Source organism: Ceratina calcarata, unplaced genomic scaffold, assembly GCF_001652005.2.
Source record: "Ceratina calcarata isolate Rehan_Ccalc_2016 unplaced genomic scaffold, ASM165200v1 scaffold466, whole genome shotgun sequence".
Taxonomy (NCBI): Eukaryota; Metazoa; Arthropoda; class Insecta; order Hymenoptera; family Apidae; genus Ceratina; species Ceratina calcarata.
This window is the reverse complement of record NW_017170692.1, coordinates 33,824-49,870: the sequence shown is the minus strand read 5'-3', so window position 1 is coordinate 49,870 and position 16,047 is coordinate 33,824. Positions and strand designations below refer to the sequence as shown.

The 16,047-nt window shown below is 35.6% G+C and overlaps 2 protein-coding genes across 4 annotated transcripts in view; one reads left to right on the top strand and one right to left on the bottom strand.

Moving 5' to 3' along the window:
- The window catches only part of LOC108627389 (trace amine-associated receptor 9), an 86,268-nt gene that overhangs the window by 55,181 nt on the left and 15,040 nt on the right, over positions 1-16,047 (top strand). For all 3 annotated transcript variants that reach the window (XM_026815554.1, XM_026815553.1, XM_018028597.2), the window contains one exon: positions 10,828-11,082. In XM_026815554.1, the coding sequence (XP_026671355.1) occupies positions 10,828-11,082 (255 nt within the window). The remainder of the gene's footprint in view (positions 1-10,827; positions 11,083-16,047) is intronic.
- Positions 2,253-4,605, bottom strand: LOC113464650 (uncharacterized protein K02A2.6-like). The gene has a single exon (XM_026815555.1). It carries the CDS (start codon positions 3,896-3,898, stop codon positions 2,840-2,842), a length of 1,059 nt encoding a protein of 352 aa, XP_026671356.1. The 5' UTR covers positions 3,899-4,605; the 3' UTR covers positions 2,253-2,839.

The window sequence follows — 16,047 nt, the reverse complement described above, 5'->3', positions numbered from 1 at the left end:
TTACTAAGCCGTCCATGATTTTAAACGCAGTAATCCGTGATGCTAAATTATTGTTAATTACACTGCAGATTGAACGGTAACGTACCTTGATAAAAATATCAAACGATTCCTGTTTATTTTTTCTATCAATTTATATTAATAAGTTTCAGTTCTCTACGTATTTTCAACTTTATTTTCTATTTTGAACAGTCAGAATATTTGTATCCCATAAGAAACCGTGTAAAATGAGCAAACTTCAAAACCGTTTTTCTCCAATATAACGTGGACGAAAAATTCGAAAAAATTATTTTGGTTTTGTTATGCAATAAGGAAACATATGCTTAAATTTCATGCTGATCTCTACGTTTTTATAAAACCCCTGAACCTCCTTAATTTAACATTACTTTGGACAAGGAAAATTATATGTTAAGCCTCTCCGGAGCTTTTCTTATCCTACTAGATCGTCGCAACGTTACAGTTCCCGTTTCACCCGATTGACTAATATGCTGGGATACTCCGCTGCTACTTCGATCATGTTCGCTCGGACTTTGGTCGTTTGTTAACATATCACCCGCTCGCTTATCAGTACATGGTTCTTCCACGCTTACATTTCCATAAGACTTTGTTCCCGATGAATTTGACAAAGCTGTTACTTCATTCGTCCCACTTCCCTTCCCCTTCAAATTCGCACTACTATTGCTATTAATTTGAAGAGAAGCTTCCTTACTCGGTGCTATCATCTGATTGACGTGTCTTTTATGTACTTTTAAATCCGGTGTACATACATTATACGTAACTGAGCTGAGTTTCTCCACCACCACCGTGGCTGGCTGCCATTTCGGTGTATCTTTTGCATAGCTCCTTGTCATTACAATGTCATCGTTATTGAAACTTACTTCCCGGTTTCCCCTGTAGTGGAATTTCTGTCTTGCTTGATTCAGCTCAACGTGATTTCGCACGGACGGTTGTATTGTATTTAAGCGCGTTCTTAATTTACGCCCCATCTGCAGCTCTGCAGGTGAGTACCCTGTTGTACAGTGCGGTGTCGCCCGATAGCTAAATAGGTATTTACATAAGGCTTCTTGCCTTCCTATTCCGCTCTTACGCAGTAACTTAAATTTACTTTTGAACGTTCGGACAGCATTTTCAGCCACTCCGTTTGACGTCGGATGATAGGGAGCAGTTCTGTGGTGTTTAACATAATTCTCTTTTAGGAATTTTTGAAAATTTTCAGATACAAATGTTGGGCCATTGTCCGTGACTAACATTTCAGGTAGACCCCACACACAGAAATATTCCCTCAACATTTTAATTGTGCTTACCGCAGTGATGTCAGTCATCTCCTTTACATCAACCCATTTTGAGTATGCGTCCGTTATCACTAAATACATATATCCATCTATCGGTCCGCAAAAATCAGCATGCAATCTTTTATTTGGGCCTTCCGGCCATTTCCACACATGCAACATCGCTTTTCGTGGGTTGTCGGCATTTTCTAAACACCACTTACACGATTTCGCTACGTTTTCGATGTCCTGGTCTGAACCCGGCCACCAAAGTAATAATGACTCGGTGACCCCACATGAGACACCCCTGTTCAATTGTCAATTCGTTTTTCCGTACATCAAATGCTTTTAACGAATCATGTACTTTCACAGGCCAGCCATTATAGGTGTAGTCGTAGACTCGACTTAGTATTGGATCTGTCAATGTTTCGTCTCTTATAACCGAACAATCAATGCTTTTAACATCTTCACTTATAAAATTTAAGTACGAAAATTCCTCTAGCTCGTTCTTTCTCACAGCCTTTTTGAAGTCAGTTATTAGTTTGCGCGACAAGCCATCAGCTGGACCATTATCTACACCCCTTATGTATTTACTTTTAAAATCATATGCAGACAGAAAAACTGCCCAACGCTGTACCCGGCTAGCGGCCATCTGTGGCAGCCCTTTCTTGGGTCCAAAAATAAAAGTTAATGGCTTGTGATCCGTTTCCAGGACAAATTCTCGGCCATGTACAAACTGATGGAATGTCTTCACCTCAAAAACTAATCCTAATGCTTCCCTATCTAACTGTGAGTAATTACGCTTAGCTTTACTGAGCACTTGAGACGCAAACGCAATTGGACGTTCCTCGCCATTTGGATACACATGCGACAATACTGAGCCTAACCCTTTTGGCGATGCATCGCAAGTAACTTTGATAGGTACATCCGCTTGATAATGTACTAAGACATCATGCGATATTAATTTTTCTTTAGCACGTTGGAAAGCATCTTCCTGAGCCGCTGTCCACTGCCAACGTACGTTCCGTTTAAGTAGGTCATATAACGGGCTCACTATTTTCGCATAGTTCCTTATGAACCTCGAGTAATAATTTAAAAGGCCTAAGAACGACCTTAGATCTGCCTCGTTCTCGGGTCGTTTCATCTTTACAACCGCATCGACCTTATCTTTAGATACGTGTAAACCTTCGCCATCAATTTTGTATCCTAAAAATGGCACTTGTTTTTGATCAAATCGGCATTTTTCCAATTTGACTGTCAAGCCACATTCTTTAAATCGACTCAGCACCATACGTAAATTACGATCATGTTCTACTTGATCCTCTCCAAAAATGAATACGTCGTCAAAATACACGACAGCTTCCTTAATGCCGGATAAAATTTTCTCCATTTCCGCTTGGAAAAGGCCTGGAGCCGGTGATACCCCGTACATCAGACGATTGCATTTATACAACCCCTTATGTGTCGAGAGCACAACTAATTGTTTAGATGCTTCATCCAACTCGACGTGTTGATATGCGCTAGCAAGATCTAATTTCGTGAATTTTGTTGCTCTCGCCATCTGAGTCGCTAAATCAATAATGCGCGGAATTGGGCCTGTTGCAGACTAAGTCTTTATTTGTGGTATCTTTAAAATCCCCGCATATTCTTAACTCACCGTTAGCTTTGGGTACCGGTACTATGGGAGTTGCCCAATCGCTCGTAGTTACTTGTTCTAGTATTCCTGCTTCTACGAGTCTGTCCAATTCTTTTTCAATTTTGGTACGTAATGCGTATGGCACTGGTCTTGGCTTACGAAAAATGGGTTTAGCCCCCTCTTTCAGCTGTAATGCAAACTTAGCCTTATTATACGTCCCTAATCTATTGCTGAAAACTTCACCAAATTCTTTAATAATGGCCTCTACAGTCGGTGATTGCGTCAGCTTCTGTATATTGTTCAACTTAAGGCTACCGACTTGCAATATTTCAAGCTCAGACAACCATCGTCGCCCTATGATAGGTGCGCTATTCCCCGGTATCACGAACAACTCTAACCATCGCGTTTTACCTTTGTGACTAACCGTTAATCCTAATATACCTTCCGGTACTATGACGTCCCCTTGATATATCTTGAAACGTCTGTGCGTTCTCCTCAACGGCAACGCTGAAAATAGTTCCGAACTATTCCTATAACCTGTTGAAATCGCGGAGATAGGTGACCTCGTGTCTACTTCAAATTTTACCGGACACCTCTCAACCAATAACTCGACGACTATTGGTTTATCTCCCGCAACTGTGAACGTATTGCACCCTTCCCTACTTAAATGAAACATGTTATCTAAGCATTCGGTGATTCTATCTACTTCAGCCACTAAATTTTGTTGTTCGCGTTTACTATCCCGGTGCTTATTACTTTTCTTACCGTTATCCTTTTTACCAGATTTTCCTGCCTTTGCCGAATCAGTTCTGTTCTTACAAACATTCCTTAAATGGCCCTTTTTACCGCAAAGGTTACAACCGTACTGTTTATATTTACAGTTTATCGTTATGTGGTTTAACCTTACGTTAGGATCTTCTTTCTTCGTATTCGTCGATGATGTCCTGCCTTTGCTTGCTACATAGTTCACTGTGGCACTACTGCCCGATGACTTCATCTCGGCCGCATTCTTCCCTGCCAATTCCAAGGACAATGCGAGCTCGACTGCTCGTTGATAGCTTAATCCTTCTCCCCGAGCAGTTTCTTCTTAATAGTGTTGCTGGACAATTCCCATACGAATTGGTCGCGCAGACTGTTCTCCAAGTTCTCGCCGAACTTGCAGAATGTTGATAGCCTTTTCAGGTTTGCTAGAAACCTTTTGATATCTTCCCCTTCCTTCTGAGTACACTCTTTGAATTTGTATCTTTCGGCCATGGGGTCAGGCGCCGGCTGCAAATGTTGCCTCATTGTTCGCTTTAATTCTGCGAACGACATTTGTGACGGCAAGTTTGGTATCGTCAAATTCCTGAGAAGTGCATATCCATCCTTCCCCAGTAAAGTCAAGAACAGGGAAACCTTCTTATCTTCATTGACTTCATTCGCCAGTATGTACATATCTAATCTTTCACACGACGACGTCCAATCGTCGTGTAGCGAATATTCTGAAATGCTGCCGATCGTACCTTTTACTATCGTGGTCGCGACTCGTTCCGGTCTGCCCGCTGATAATAGCGTCTGTGCAGCCATTAATTTCTTATTCTTTTCTTCCAGTCTTTGTTCTTCAGCTATCATCCTTTTGTTAAATTCTTCCAACCTCGCTTTCCATGCACTCAGTTCTTCTGCTTGTTTTTGCAGTTGCAACTTTTGGTCTTCAAAAGTCGCCATTTTTCGGTGCACGTTGTAACGGTTTTCTTTGACCGATACTGTGGTTTGATCCTTATTTTAACTTATTTGAAGGAACTGACCACTCCTTTTTGTCCTCGTCGCCACTTGTTGTGTACGGGAGCGAGAATATATATACTGATAACTGGTTAATTATGTTTATTAAAGAAGAATATAAAATATAATTGGTACTTCGGCGGTTATCCCTGTGTCTCGTGTCGCTTCGTCTTAAAACCATACGTGTTCGTTCTCGTTCACTCAACTCTAGCGCCACTACGCTCGGCACGCGCACTACCAGAGCGTTCTGGCGGATATTACAATATGCTTCCCAGCTGTCTTTTTTACTCGCGTTAGAGGATGTTATTCTTGATTATGAAATACTTCCAATTTTAAATGATAAACAAAAGAAGAAATCGTTGCCTAAGAAAAACTTTAAACAGCACAGCAACGAAACGCCTATAATTGTTTCTGTGCAATCCATATTGAACGAATCGATTTCATGTTCTACTTCAAATGTAAAGGGTGAAGAGGATATTACAGGATTACAGGTGCCTTTCCCCAATGTTAATAAAGTTAAATCGTACGGAAGCATTGAGAAAGATAATGAAGCATTTGTACTTCTTAATTATTATCCACAAACTACGTCCATCGTCGATGAGGATAAAGCTTTCTTCCATTCATTACTTCCAATAATGAGAACTTTCACGCTTGATAAGAAATTAGAATTCAGAAGCGAAGTTTTAAACATTATTAAACAAATCAGGGAATATACATCTTCAGAAGACCAATAACCACGTACATATACCTCGACAATCATTTGTCATTTTTGTGGTATGTGATCGAATAATACATATTTTTGTTAGTACTATGCTACATTCCATGTTACATGATAAGAGGTATGATATTAACTTGAAAGAAATAAACAACCTGATTATGATCTTATTATATTACATACATGTATATTTATGGACTACAAGATATTGCATATTATTCATAGAAATAAATATACATTGAATTTACATTTCTAATGGTTGTGTAAATATGTTTCTATAAGAATAAATGTATTTTTGAAGTAAAAAATTAACATTTTTATAATGAACTCAGTTTAAAGTGCTAGGGTAGTCTCGTAACTTTCATAACAGGTTTTGATAAGTTTCTGATGTTTCTTTTGCTGTGTTTTAATGATAACCCGGAAAAACAGTGCGAAATATGAATCTAAAAGAAATCTAATCAATGATAAAATTGAAAAAGAAACCAAGGAAAATATAGCATCAAGATTTTACAATTTTCTAAAATGATAGCTAATTATATTAGGAACAAATTCCGTTAATGTTATTCCAATAATGTGTACTTGAAAGATAATAAAATAAATATTCTTATAAATTCACAATCAATTCACGATTGATGTATGCAAAAGCTCTGAATGTTAGAACCAAAACCTTGACAATAATTGAATCTTCAATAAAAACTGACATTTTCATAAAAAGTTAAATAACTGGACAAGTTTGAATATAAATAAAAGCATGAAAATAATTTTATCCTATGGAATAACAATGTCTATTCCTGTGAAAACCAGTTCGGGAAAGTGATCAAATCAATGTAAGTCGTCAAGTTTTCTTTTTATTTATATTGATAATTTTAGATAAATCCAAATAAACCTGAGTTGCCTAGTCCCTATACTCGATGAAATTTGGAAAATTATGAAATTAATGTAAACTAGCAGCACAATAGAGCAAAAGTATGAGGAGCATTTTATTAGCTAGTGTTGTTAATAGATAGATAATATATACGAACCCGTACATTATTTAGAAGTGTACAGTTCAGCGATAGAATAACTTGTATCATGATCCGCGAGTATAATTGCCACGAATTCTCTGACTATATCCGTTCTAAAAAGAGGACATAAGCATTTTTAACATACTTCGGCCATTACTTTTTCACGACGATCATATCGTTCACCTGAAACCATTGGTTGCTTTGACGTATCATCTTCGTATAATGTCCAAACTGACACACTGTTACCATGAAGAAAGATCGCATTAATGACATTGTTGTATTTAGTTTTCATACATACTTTCGTTTCGCTCTTTACATTGACTTTAGATGTATATGAGGTTTTTCAAAATTGATTATACTGTATATAAAATTATAAGAAATAAAACGCTGTTTTTTAAAATATTTTGTTTCTTATAAGAAATAAAATGTTCTTTTTTGCAAATATATGTTTCTTAATGTCTACAAATTCATATAACGCAAATATCATTATAATACCTCATTTGGTTCCAAAGCTATACTGTATAATATGAGGATTTGTAAGTGCAGGTTTTTGCGACAAAATAGCGCCGGGTAGGTAACGTCCGGGATGCAAAGGGTTATGTATTAATGCAAAGGCACACAGACATTTAAATTCATGAATATTGTCACTCACTTCCAATTTACCGTAATCTATAATATTGTCAATACTGTCAAATACATATAATATTATTGATCGTGTGCGGGTCTGGCGTCTGCTCCTTCCGACTTCCGGACTGCACTCACGATTAGTATGGAGCGGACACCGCGCCACGCCGCGCGCCGGTCTGTACGTTCATACCCTTTCAGCGTGTAATTGCTGCACGAGTTAGGTTCCCGCATACGGATTGCTTTCAGAGTGACGCATGCAGAACTTGTGTAATTTTAGTTAATTCGACTGGCAAGTTTCAGCCATTTCATAATACAACAAGATGAAAATGATCAATATCTATAGAATATTCGTATACTTATTGTAAAATCTTTTTCACTTCATTTGTCATCAGACGAATAAACAAATTTAAAACGAGAATTCATAATACGATAAAAATGGCGTTTTCCAAGCAAACAAGCACTGGAAACAATTATTAATAACAATAAGTAATTCACGAATGCGTTTTTTATTCAAACGAGTAGATTCTTTTATCTAAACACGCTTTAAATAGGGATTGATGGAATTATTGGATTAAATCTTTTTATTTTAAACTTGAATAAATTAATCAAGCTAGGCTATCGCAATTTCTTATCTGTATCTATAATATTTAAACGGCCATCGTGCACGTGTTTCAGAACTTTAACTGCACTCTGTTCTATCTTTCCTCGATAGAAGAATTAAATTAAGGCATATATTTGAAAGTTTAATTAAATTTCCCACGCTGATTAAATTGTAATATTTGTACATTCTAAACACTTGATACTGATAACGCTACAGTTTCATATAAGTAAAGTTCATAAATCTACTACATGTAAATAATTAACCACATGTTAAAATAACATAATGCAAGTAACAAATCAAAAGCAATGAACAAAACTCAATTTCATTTTTTATTGTACCAATCATGAAATTGTAAAAAAATAAAATATTCTAATATCGAAAATATCAAGGTTTAGATGTGGTATTCACGGTTCGAGCTATCCTATCTCCACCATTTGGGGAAACTCAAAGTAGAGAGTACTAAACTCTATCTCATTTGTGAAGTTATTTCTTGTTTTAAAACCTTGGCGTGCTTCTATTATTAGTGCGCTATTGGAATAGAGGAACGGTCAACAAGTTTCAGCCACGGAAATGTATGCCGTTATTGTCAAAAATTAAAAAAATTTACTATTAATTATTTAATTATTTACTATTAATTAATTAATATATAAACAAATAAATATGTATATACAAAGCTATATGTACTTTCATATTATTTATAATCTATAATTTATTACGATAATTTCATAATCGAAATAGATTAAAAACTTTAAACTCAAATTACAGATCAGAGTATTTCTTCTATCTTATAATATTGAGTACATTATACGAAGGAGGTTTAATTCAGAAATGGGAAACGCAGTTCTTTGCAATACAAATGAATGAAACAGGCCGGAGAGAAAGTTAAGTAGGAATGGGGATGAAGAAAAGAACAGGAAGCAGTACAAGGTAAAAGAACAAGTGACAGAGAAAAAAGGGAGAGTCAGGATGGAGCCAAGGAGGAAGGATTCATCTAAACGAGCAGATCCGTAATCCTTTTACTGCTGCGCGATGAGAGGCTTTGACACTGATGAGCTTAGCGCTTTGCGACTTTCAGAACCGTGTCAAGCTGGTCTAAAAGACCAGTAGATGTCCTACCTTTTAGACGTTAAGGTCGTGTCTTATTTGACGCTCTGTATCGTTGAACGTCTGATTGGACTTCTCCTTTAACCATAAATTAATAGAGAAATCTATCAGCAGCAATTCCCTAATGGTTTCATTGAAAAGATTAAAGGTATACTCATCTGTATTCTGTTGGAGATGTAAAATATAAACTAAAATACAATTTAAATTTACTATTTCGTATAATCAGGATAATTAAATTCCAACAGAGCGAAAAATATTATTAAAAATATTTTTGTGGATAAGTTGTATATGAATACATATAATTACAAATTTGATGCATATACTCACTTTTAATTTAATTTCCCAAATATATATTTTTTCTTCAAATTAAAATTATTTTTTTATCTTGTCGACATAGACATCCTGCCACACCTAGGATATATACTTGTGTAAGTGCTGTAGGAGGCGCAATAATACCTGGTTAAATGTATAGATGTCTTGGCAGCGTCTCGAGATTGGATTGCGACAATTAGCCAGGGATGTAGGTGTTGCTCGAATTGGCCACGCTTGCCTCCTTGTAACTCGTTCGTTAAAGCCGAGTATCCACTATTCCCGCAAGTGGTTCTACGCTAACGTTTGTGAGCCACTTGTGTCGTGGTGGAGACACATAGTGGATGAATTGGATATGAATTTATATACATATATGTATTATACATATGTATATGTATAAAAGATAAAGCTGGATTTAAATCTGAAAAACAAAAGAAGATAATATAAAATATTTTTATAGGTACCGCACAAAATAAAATTGTCTTTTTACAAATGTACATATAGTCGTAATTAATCATTAATTTTATTTTACATAGCCATGCTGATTTATTCTGGGCAGGGGATCTTGAAACCAATGTCTGTTCGATTATTCCTTTCACAACATAGAATCACGAATTCAATTCCTTTGATGTATGCGCATATTATTTAACACCTGGATCGCGTTCGTTGATGGTCATCTGCGTTCATTTGTCATACTCAATCAGGCAAGGTAATTGCTCCAAGCTTAAAGTATGCTTTTAACACATGCGGTATAAAGTTTCCATCCTGTGTGTGGACTTTTCTACAAATATTAGCAGAAGGTACGCTTCTGCATCATTTATGTGGGCAAGCTTCCACGTTCCTTAAACCTCTTTACTCGGACGTCTCTCCGAGTTAACTTTGACATGTTCCTATAGATTTTATCGAGGGCCAGTACGTGCAATATTTAATTCATGTTTTTAACGTTCTTTTCTGAATGGATGATATAACTATGATTTCCCGTAAAACATTTTTTGAATACTATGTAACCAATTTCACCCGATAAGATTTGATTTGAATATTACTTTAGCTGTAATTTTTTATTTTGTTTTACAGTATTATAAAATATTATGCTTTAAATAAATATCTAATTCCACCTTAGCATAATAATTATTATTAATTTACAGTAACGTTATATAATTCAATATTATTATGATTTTCAATTTATGCAATTCTATAACAATAATTATCAAAGTAAACAGCATACTATGCTGTCATACAAAGTCTTATTGATTATTCGACTCGTATGATGACATTCACATACAGTTTACTTTGTATTAAATATTATCAATTACGCACATTATCAGATGCGCTGTAGTACAATGTATGAATTATGCATATGTAGTGAACCCAAAATTTTGACGTTGTGTCATAATACCTTGATTTACAAAAATGCATTACATATAAAAATTTTGATCGCTTTGTATTACTATTATTTTTTCTTTCCTTGTTGAATGCCTTTCCATATGCGTTGCACAATAATAACTATAATCTCTATTTGATTCATGAACATGACATTATTGTCCTATTTAGCATGTCAAAATGGAATTCAACTGTGAGTTTCCAGAAGTGATTCGCTCATAAATTGATGATTCTGGCATAAGGGCGACAATTGTGCATATTTCAAATAATTCATTCGTGTACTTTTGGACTTTTGAGTTAATCAATCATTTTTTAAGAGAAAGATTTGAATTAATTCGTATAAGTTTTAAACATTAGACGTAATGTAGTAGGGCTAAATTGAAGAGAGCTGGTAAATTTTATACGAACTCATCGTGTGCATATTTCAGCTCGTAGCTCACGAGAGACGGCTGTCAACTGCCGCCTCGCGAACAATGGCTGCAATGAGTTTAGGATTCATTGTTATGGTCACACCATGGACGATTCAGGAAGTCGTTGTAGCTTGTACCGGAAGCAAACCGCCGCCATTTCTCGACTTCCTCGCCACGTGGCTCGCGCTCTCCAACAGCTTCTGGAATCCGTTCCTCTACTGGCTGCTCAACAATCACTTTCGCCGTATTTCGAGAGAGCTTCTCTATACTAAGGTACGCAACAGCGGATCACGAAATCGATTGCTTACGACACAAAGCAAATACTACACGTACATCCACAATCCACATATGTTTCCTGAAAAATTAACTTATTTCACTACTGCCTACATTCTTTAATTTACAAACAGCTTTCGTCTATTATAGTTTCAAAGTAGAGAAGACGATTCGATACGTACAAATACAATTCGATCGTTAAATCTGTATTTCTCACGAATGGACGTAATCGCAAATTAAATATGAATGTACAGTGAATACGTATATTAGTCTGTATTGAGATAATTTTGTATAAATGATATATCTAAAAAAAAGTTACAAACTGAGAATTAACTAAATTCGTTCATCAAATGTTTCATTTTTAAAAATATAATTTAGTTACGTTGACATATAAACATGTTCTTAATAATTAATTAATAATGATATACTTTATAATTTTACTCTCTAAAAGTTAGGAGCATTTATTATCCTATATCCAAAGATATTTTGAATTTTTTTTTGAACGTGTATACCTCTATGGTTAAAAAAATTCACACTATGGATCACGAATTTATACTCCTATTAAATAACATATCATCGAGAACGTGACATTCATACCGGCATACATGAAGAATGCATTGAGTTTATACTACTGCGTTGATTTTTATGCCGTTTGCTGTAGCTTGTACGCATACGCATTAGGTATCGATTTAACTGTACACAACCGGGAGTATATAAAGGAACATGTAGTGTTTACGAAAATTTTACACAATACTATTTGAATTTATGAGTCTTTTCAAACAACAGCAATAATAATAGTGTTTCCTGAAGGCATATCTATTATACAATAGGTACACATATACTTCACATTTGTAGAAAATAAAAGTCTGTGGCGTTTAAAATTGCATGCAGATTTGAAAATATAATAGTTAAAATAAGAAGTTAAAATAAAATTTTAACATCCTTTATGAGCGAGGATTCTTTATGTTCGCAACAATACTCGCATTGTTTCTCCGCTACTAAGCTTGTGAAAACTTGTAGTTGTTTATATGTACTTCACACAAAAATTATAGCATTACGAAATTTGTGTTGATAATCGTCGAAGTTTGGAAGATTATTCCTTAACAACAAATTATCGTAGGACGAGAATTTTTCTTTTACGTTAATGCCTGCAGTCTCTCTGTTAAAATGCTATTCACACGTTTGTTCTTTCTTTGTTTTTTGCATGGTATATAATATCGTAACATTTATGCGTCAGTATTTAATGAAGTAGTAAAACGTACTCCAAAATAGAAGTTGTATCCGGAAATCGGAAATCTGAAACGTTTATCCTCCCTATTTATATTGTCACAGTTACATTTCAAAGTCAGAAAGACACAAGCTAGATATATTAAACAATGCTCTCATACTGACGTTTGCTGATATTCCGCAAGCACTGCACCTGAGTCAGATAAACTGGTGGTATTAAGCCATTTTTCCATACATACATCTTGCGTAATTTTTCTTTTATAGACATCTTGTTGACATTATATTGCAAATATGTAATATTTCGAGAGAGCTTTTATCTGTGAGTAATAAAATATTACTTCTGACATATTGTGACTGTTAATATAAATATTTTGTAAATAAAATTTCTTCCTATTTCTAAAAGCTGCGGACAATATCATTGTCCACTCTTTTTTTCTAACATCCTTCTCTTTCCCGAGAGAGTATTCTACATTTTTGATAGTTTCAGAAAATAAAATAAATCCTAGACTATATGTATGTAAACGTCTTATTCTTTTATTTGCTTCTTTCCAAATATGAATTTTCGTAAATATATATAGCTCATTTATAAAAAGTGAGCGGTGTCATATTTAACAATACTTTATATTACAAGATATAGTGAAAACTTAAATTTGTTCTACCTGAAACTGTAAGTATGAAAGCTGTAAGAAACTGAAATATGAAAGCCGGTGATGTTACCAATTTTCCGGAATGGTTTCGAACCTACATACCACGATGTCTAACGAAATTTACAGAATCGCGCCGCTGGTTACAGAAAAAAAATATAACGGTAGGACGGTTACCATAAAAACCGGCTCGATAAAACGTACGAGAAAGATAAGATTTATTTGATCCAATACGCGTTAGGTGAAACGACTCGCTCCCAATACTTTCTGCAATTTAACGACCCTTTTCTTCTACCTACGTGCGCTTTTCACCCTACTATTCCCCTACTGTTCTCTGATTCAGCATGTCCCTAGGATACGTTATGTTGACCCTCACGTTAGCGATCATACATCTTCGTGCTTCGACTTTACAGCCCATGAATTCCGAAAAGCTCGTCGGTGTCCCGTAAATTTTAATCCTCTAGGAACGTTCGTATTCCTACTCGCTACAACCAATCTGTTTATACGATTTATTATTATATTCTTGTTATCGTTTGCCACTGTCATTAATCGACCGTTAATTGTTAATTTCTACGAAACAAAACAACTATCTGCTTCAATTTGACTTTTTATTGGTCTGATACTTTAATCATTGGTCCGATATTTTTAAGACAAAATTCACATTTAATATGATGGACTACTTTATTACTAATTATAAATTAAAGATAAACTGTACATTTACTTGTAAAGTAAAAGTTAATATTTTATAAGTTTATAAAATTTTCATATTTTGATTTGCAAATATTGTATGTACACGCAGGTCGTTACATGGAACAAAGCTTGATAAAAGGAGGAAAGTTATCAGTTAACAAGATTAATTTAGTTTAAGAGTACTTTTAACTTTTTTGATTATACCCTTTACAACATTGTATTGGAATTTCCTAAAAATTTTATGTTTGACACAATTGCGAACTTTGCAGACTTTCCATTATTCTCTCCGAACAATTAAGTAGAAAGGAACATGTCCATTTAAGAGGTTCTCCCAAGAGTTACTTTTGAATGTGCTCTCACGTTGCGTATTCATACCTTCGAGTAACTTCGGGAATTTCTAGGTTAGATGTATTTAATATTCTATAACAGAATTAGGGAACCCTTTTTTGTATGAAAGGCCTTATTCATTTTCTGAAACAGTGGAAAGGCCGCATCGATCTTTTGAACCTCTACTTACGAAGTAAAACATACATAATTTACAATATTTTCATAATAATACATCGATCTACATTGTATACTAAGACGATATTTAAAAGATATTATAATTATAAGGACAATAAATAACCTTACAACTTGTTATTGAAATGAAAATTGATTGCAATGATTTTACATTCACTCTGTGCATTATTCGTAAATAAATGGGGAAAATAACTGTATTATTTTAAAAGATAATTTAATTTAAGTTAACTATTGAGATTTTTTACGCAAATGTTTTTATATAAGTTCATAACGTTTATTTGTTGTTTTAAATAAAACCAATTTAAAATGACAGTAATTCGGTAAGTCACAGTAAATGGGTTTTTGTACCCTAATATAGAAATAAATACGGCCGCACGGAAGATTTTACAAGGATGCAAGTTCCATATTCTTGTCCTGTAACATTTGATGTTCCCTAGATATTGAAATTAAGTCAAATGTTTCAATCTGTCGATTACTCTTTATGAAACATTCTAAACGGGTTTTTAATAAATAGTACTACTAACTATTGATATTAAGTTTTGCGATAACTACTCTCAGAATACTAAAGAATTCAGTATTGCAATAACATTTCTCCGATGGTTAAATGCAACTCTCGATACTTTATTCACAAATGGACACATACTTTAAAAAACGATTTTAACAAAATCGAATAAATTGTCAGAGTAGTTCTATCTGTTGTATCGTCAAAAGGAAAATTAATGATAATTAAATATCAACATAGGCAACATAAGTATGCGGCTCGGTTAAGAATCTCGCCAAGGCAGGTGGCATAACATATTATTTAACTTTTCTCTGAAGTGCATAGGACTGATAATAATTTCGTCGTACATTGTTTACATACTTATATACAGGGTGTGCCAGAACTAGTGTTACTGCTTTACAAATTACAGAGATGCATTACAAACAACTGTATAAATTACAGAGTAGCTAAAATTATAAAAAAATGGGAAGAGAATTAGAGTTGAACTTAATCGTCCTTCTTTAAGAAGAAGAATTTCAGTAGGTCAATGTGCCGAAGTCTGACACTCGAAACTAAAACACATGACCATATCTGTCAGTGACCTGCTCTAAACATCACTGCTACCCATGTGTTTTATCTTCAAGTACCGAGTTTCGGCACATTGACCCAGAGTTCTGTATAGGACGGAAAGACGGGCCGATCTCCTCGCAGCTTGGGCTAACCGCAGTTTGCGATAAGGCGAACATGATACCTTTCTGCCTGGAGCCCGTCACACTGCGGAGCGCCTGTAACACTGCGGCACGGCCTGTAACATCATGAAAAACTGCGGGCGGCCCCCACTGCAGCGTTACCAGATTTTTACCCACGGCCGCAAAGTGGGGACGACGCGACCATGGTGGGGACCATACCGCTGCGGAGAGCTTCGCGAACGCGCATGAGCACGCATGAGCACGCATGAGGGGAATAGTAGTGGGGATCGAAATACGGGCGAAAAACAGGGGAAGCGAGCGTCGTGGGTAAAAATCTGGTAACGCTGCCCCACTGCTGCGAGGCAGTGCGAGCCGAATGCGAGCATCGCTGCTATAGTGCGTTCGCGATTACGTACATCTTCGCTGCTGATTGTGAGTATCGATACTCGATTCGCGCGTGGTCTTGTCGCCGCGCTCCTCATTCCATTTCTTCCATTCATTCTATTTTTTACGGTTATAGTAGGTAGTATAGGCGGTTATAGTGCTCCTGCCCGCCTTGTATACGAATGCTCTGGTTGGTCGGTAATTTTTGTTAATAACTCGACAACCACGCCTCGGATAACTTTTTTGCAAAGGAAAAAGTTGTTTAAAATCACCATGGCTCCTCCACATTTCAAGGCCTAACACTAGTTCTGGAACATCCTGTATAATATAG

Coding starts and splice junctions, on each gene's coding strand:
- LOC113464650 (XM_026815555.1), bottom strand. CDS start 3,898: ATGAAGTCATCGGGCAGTAGTGCCACAGTGAACTATGTAGCAAGCAAA.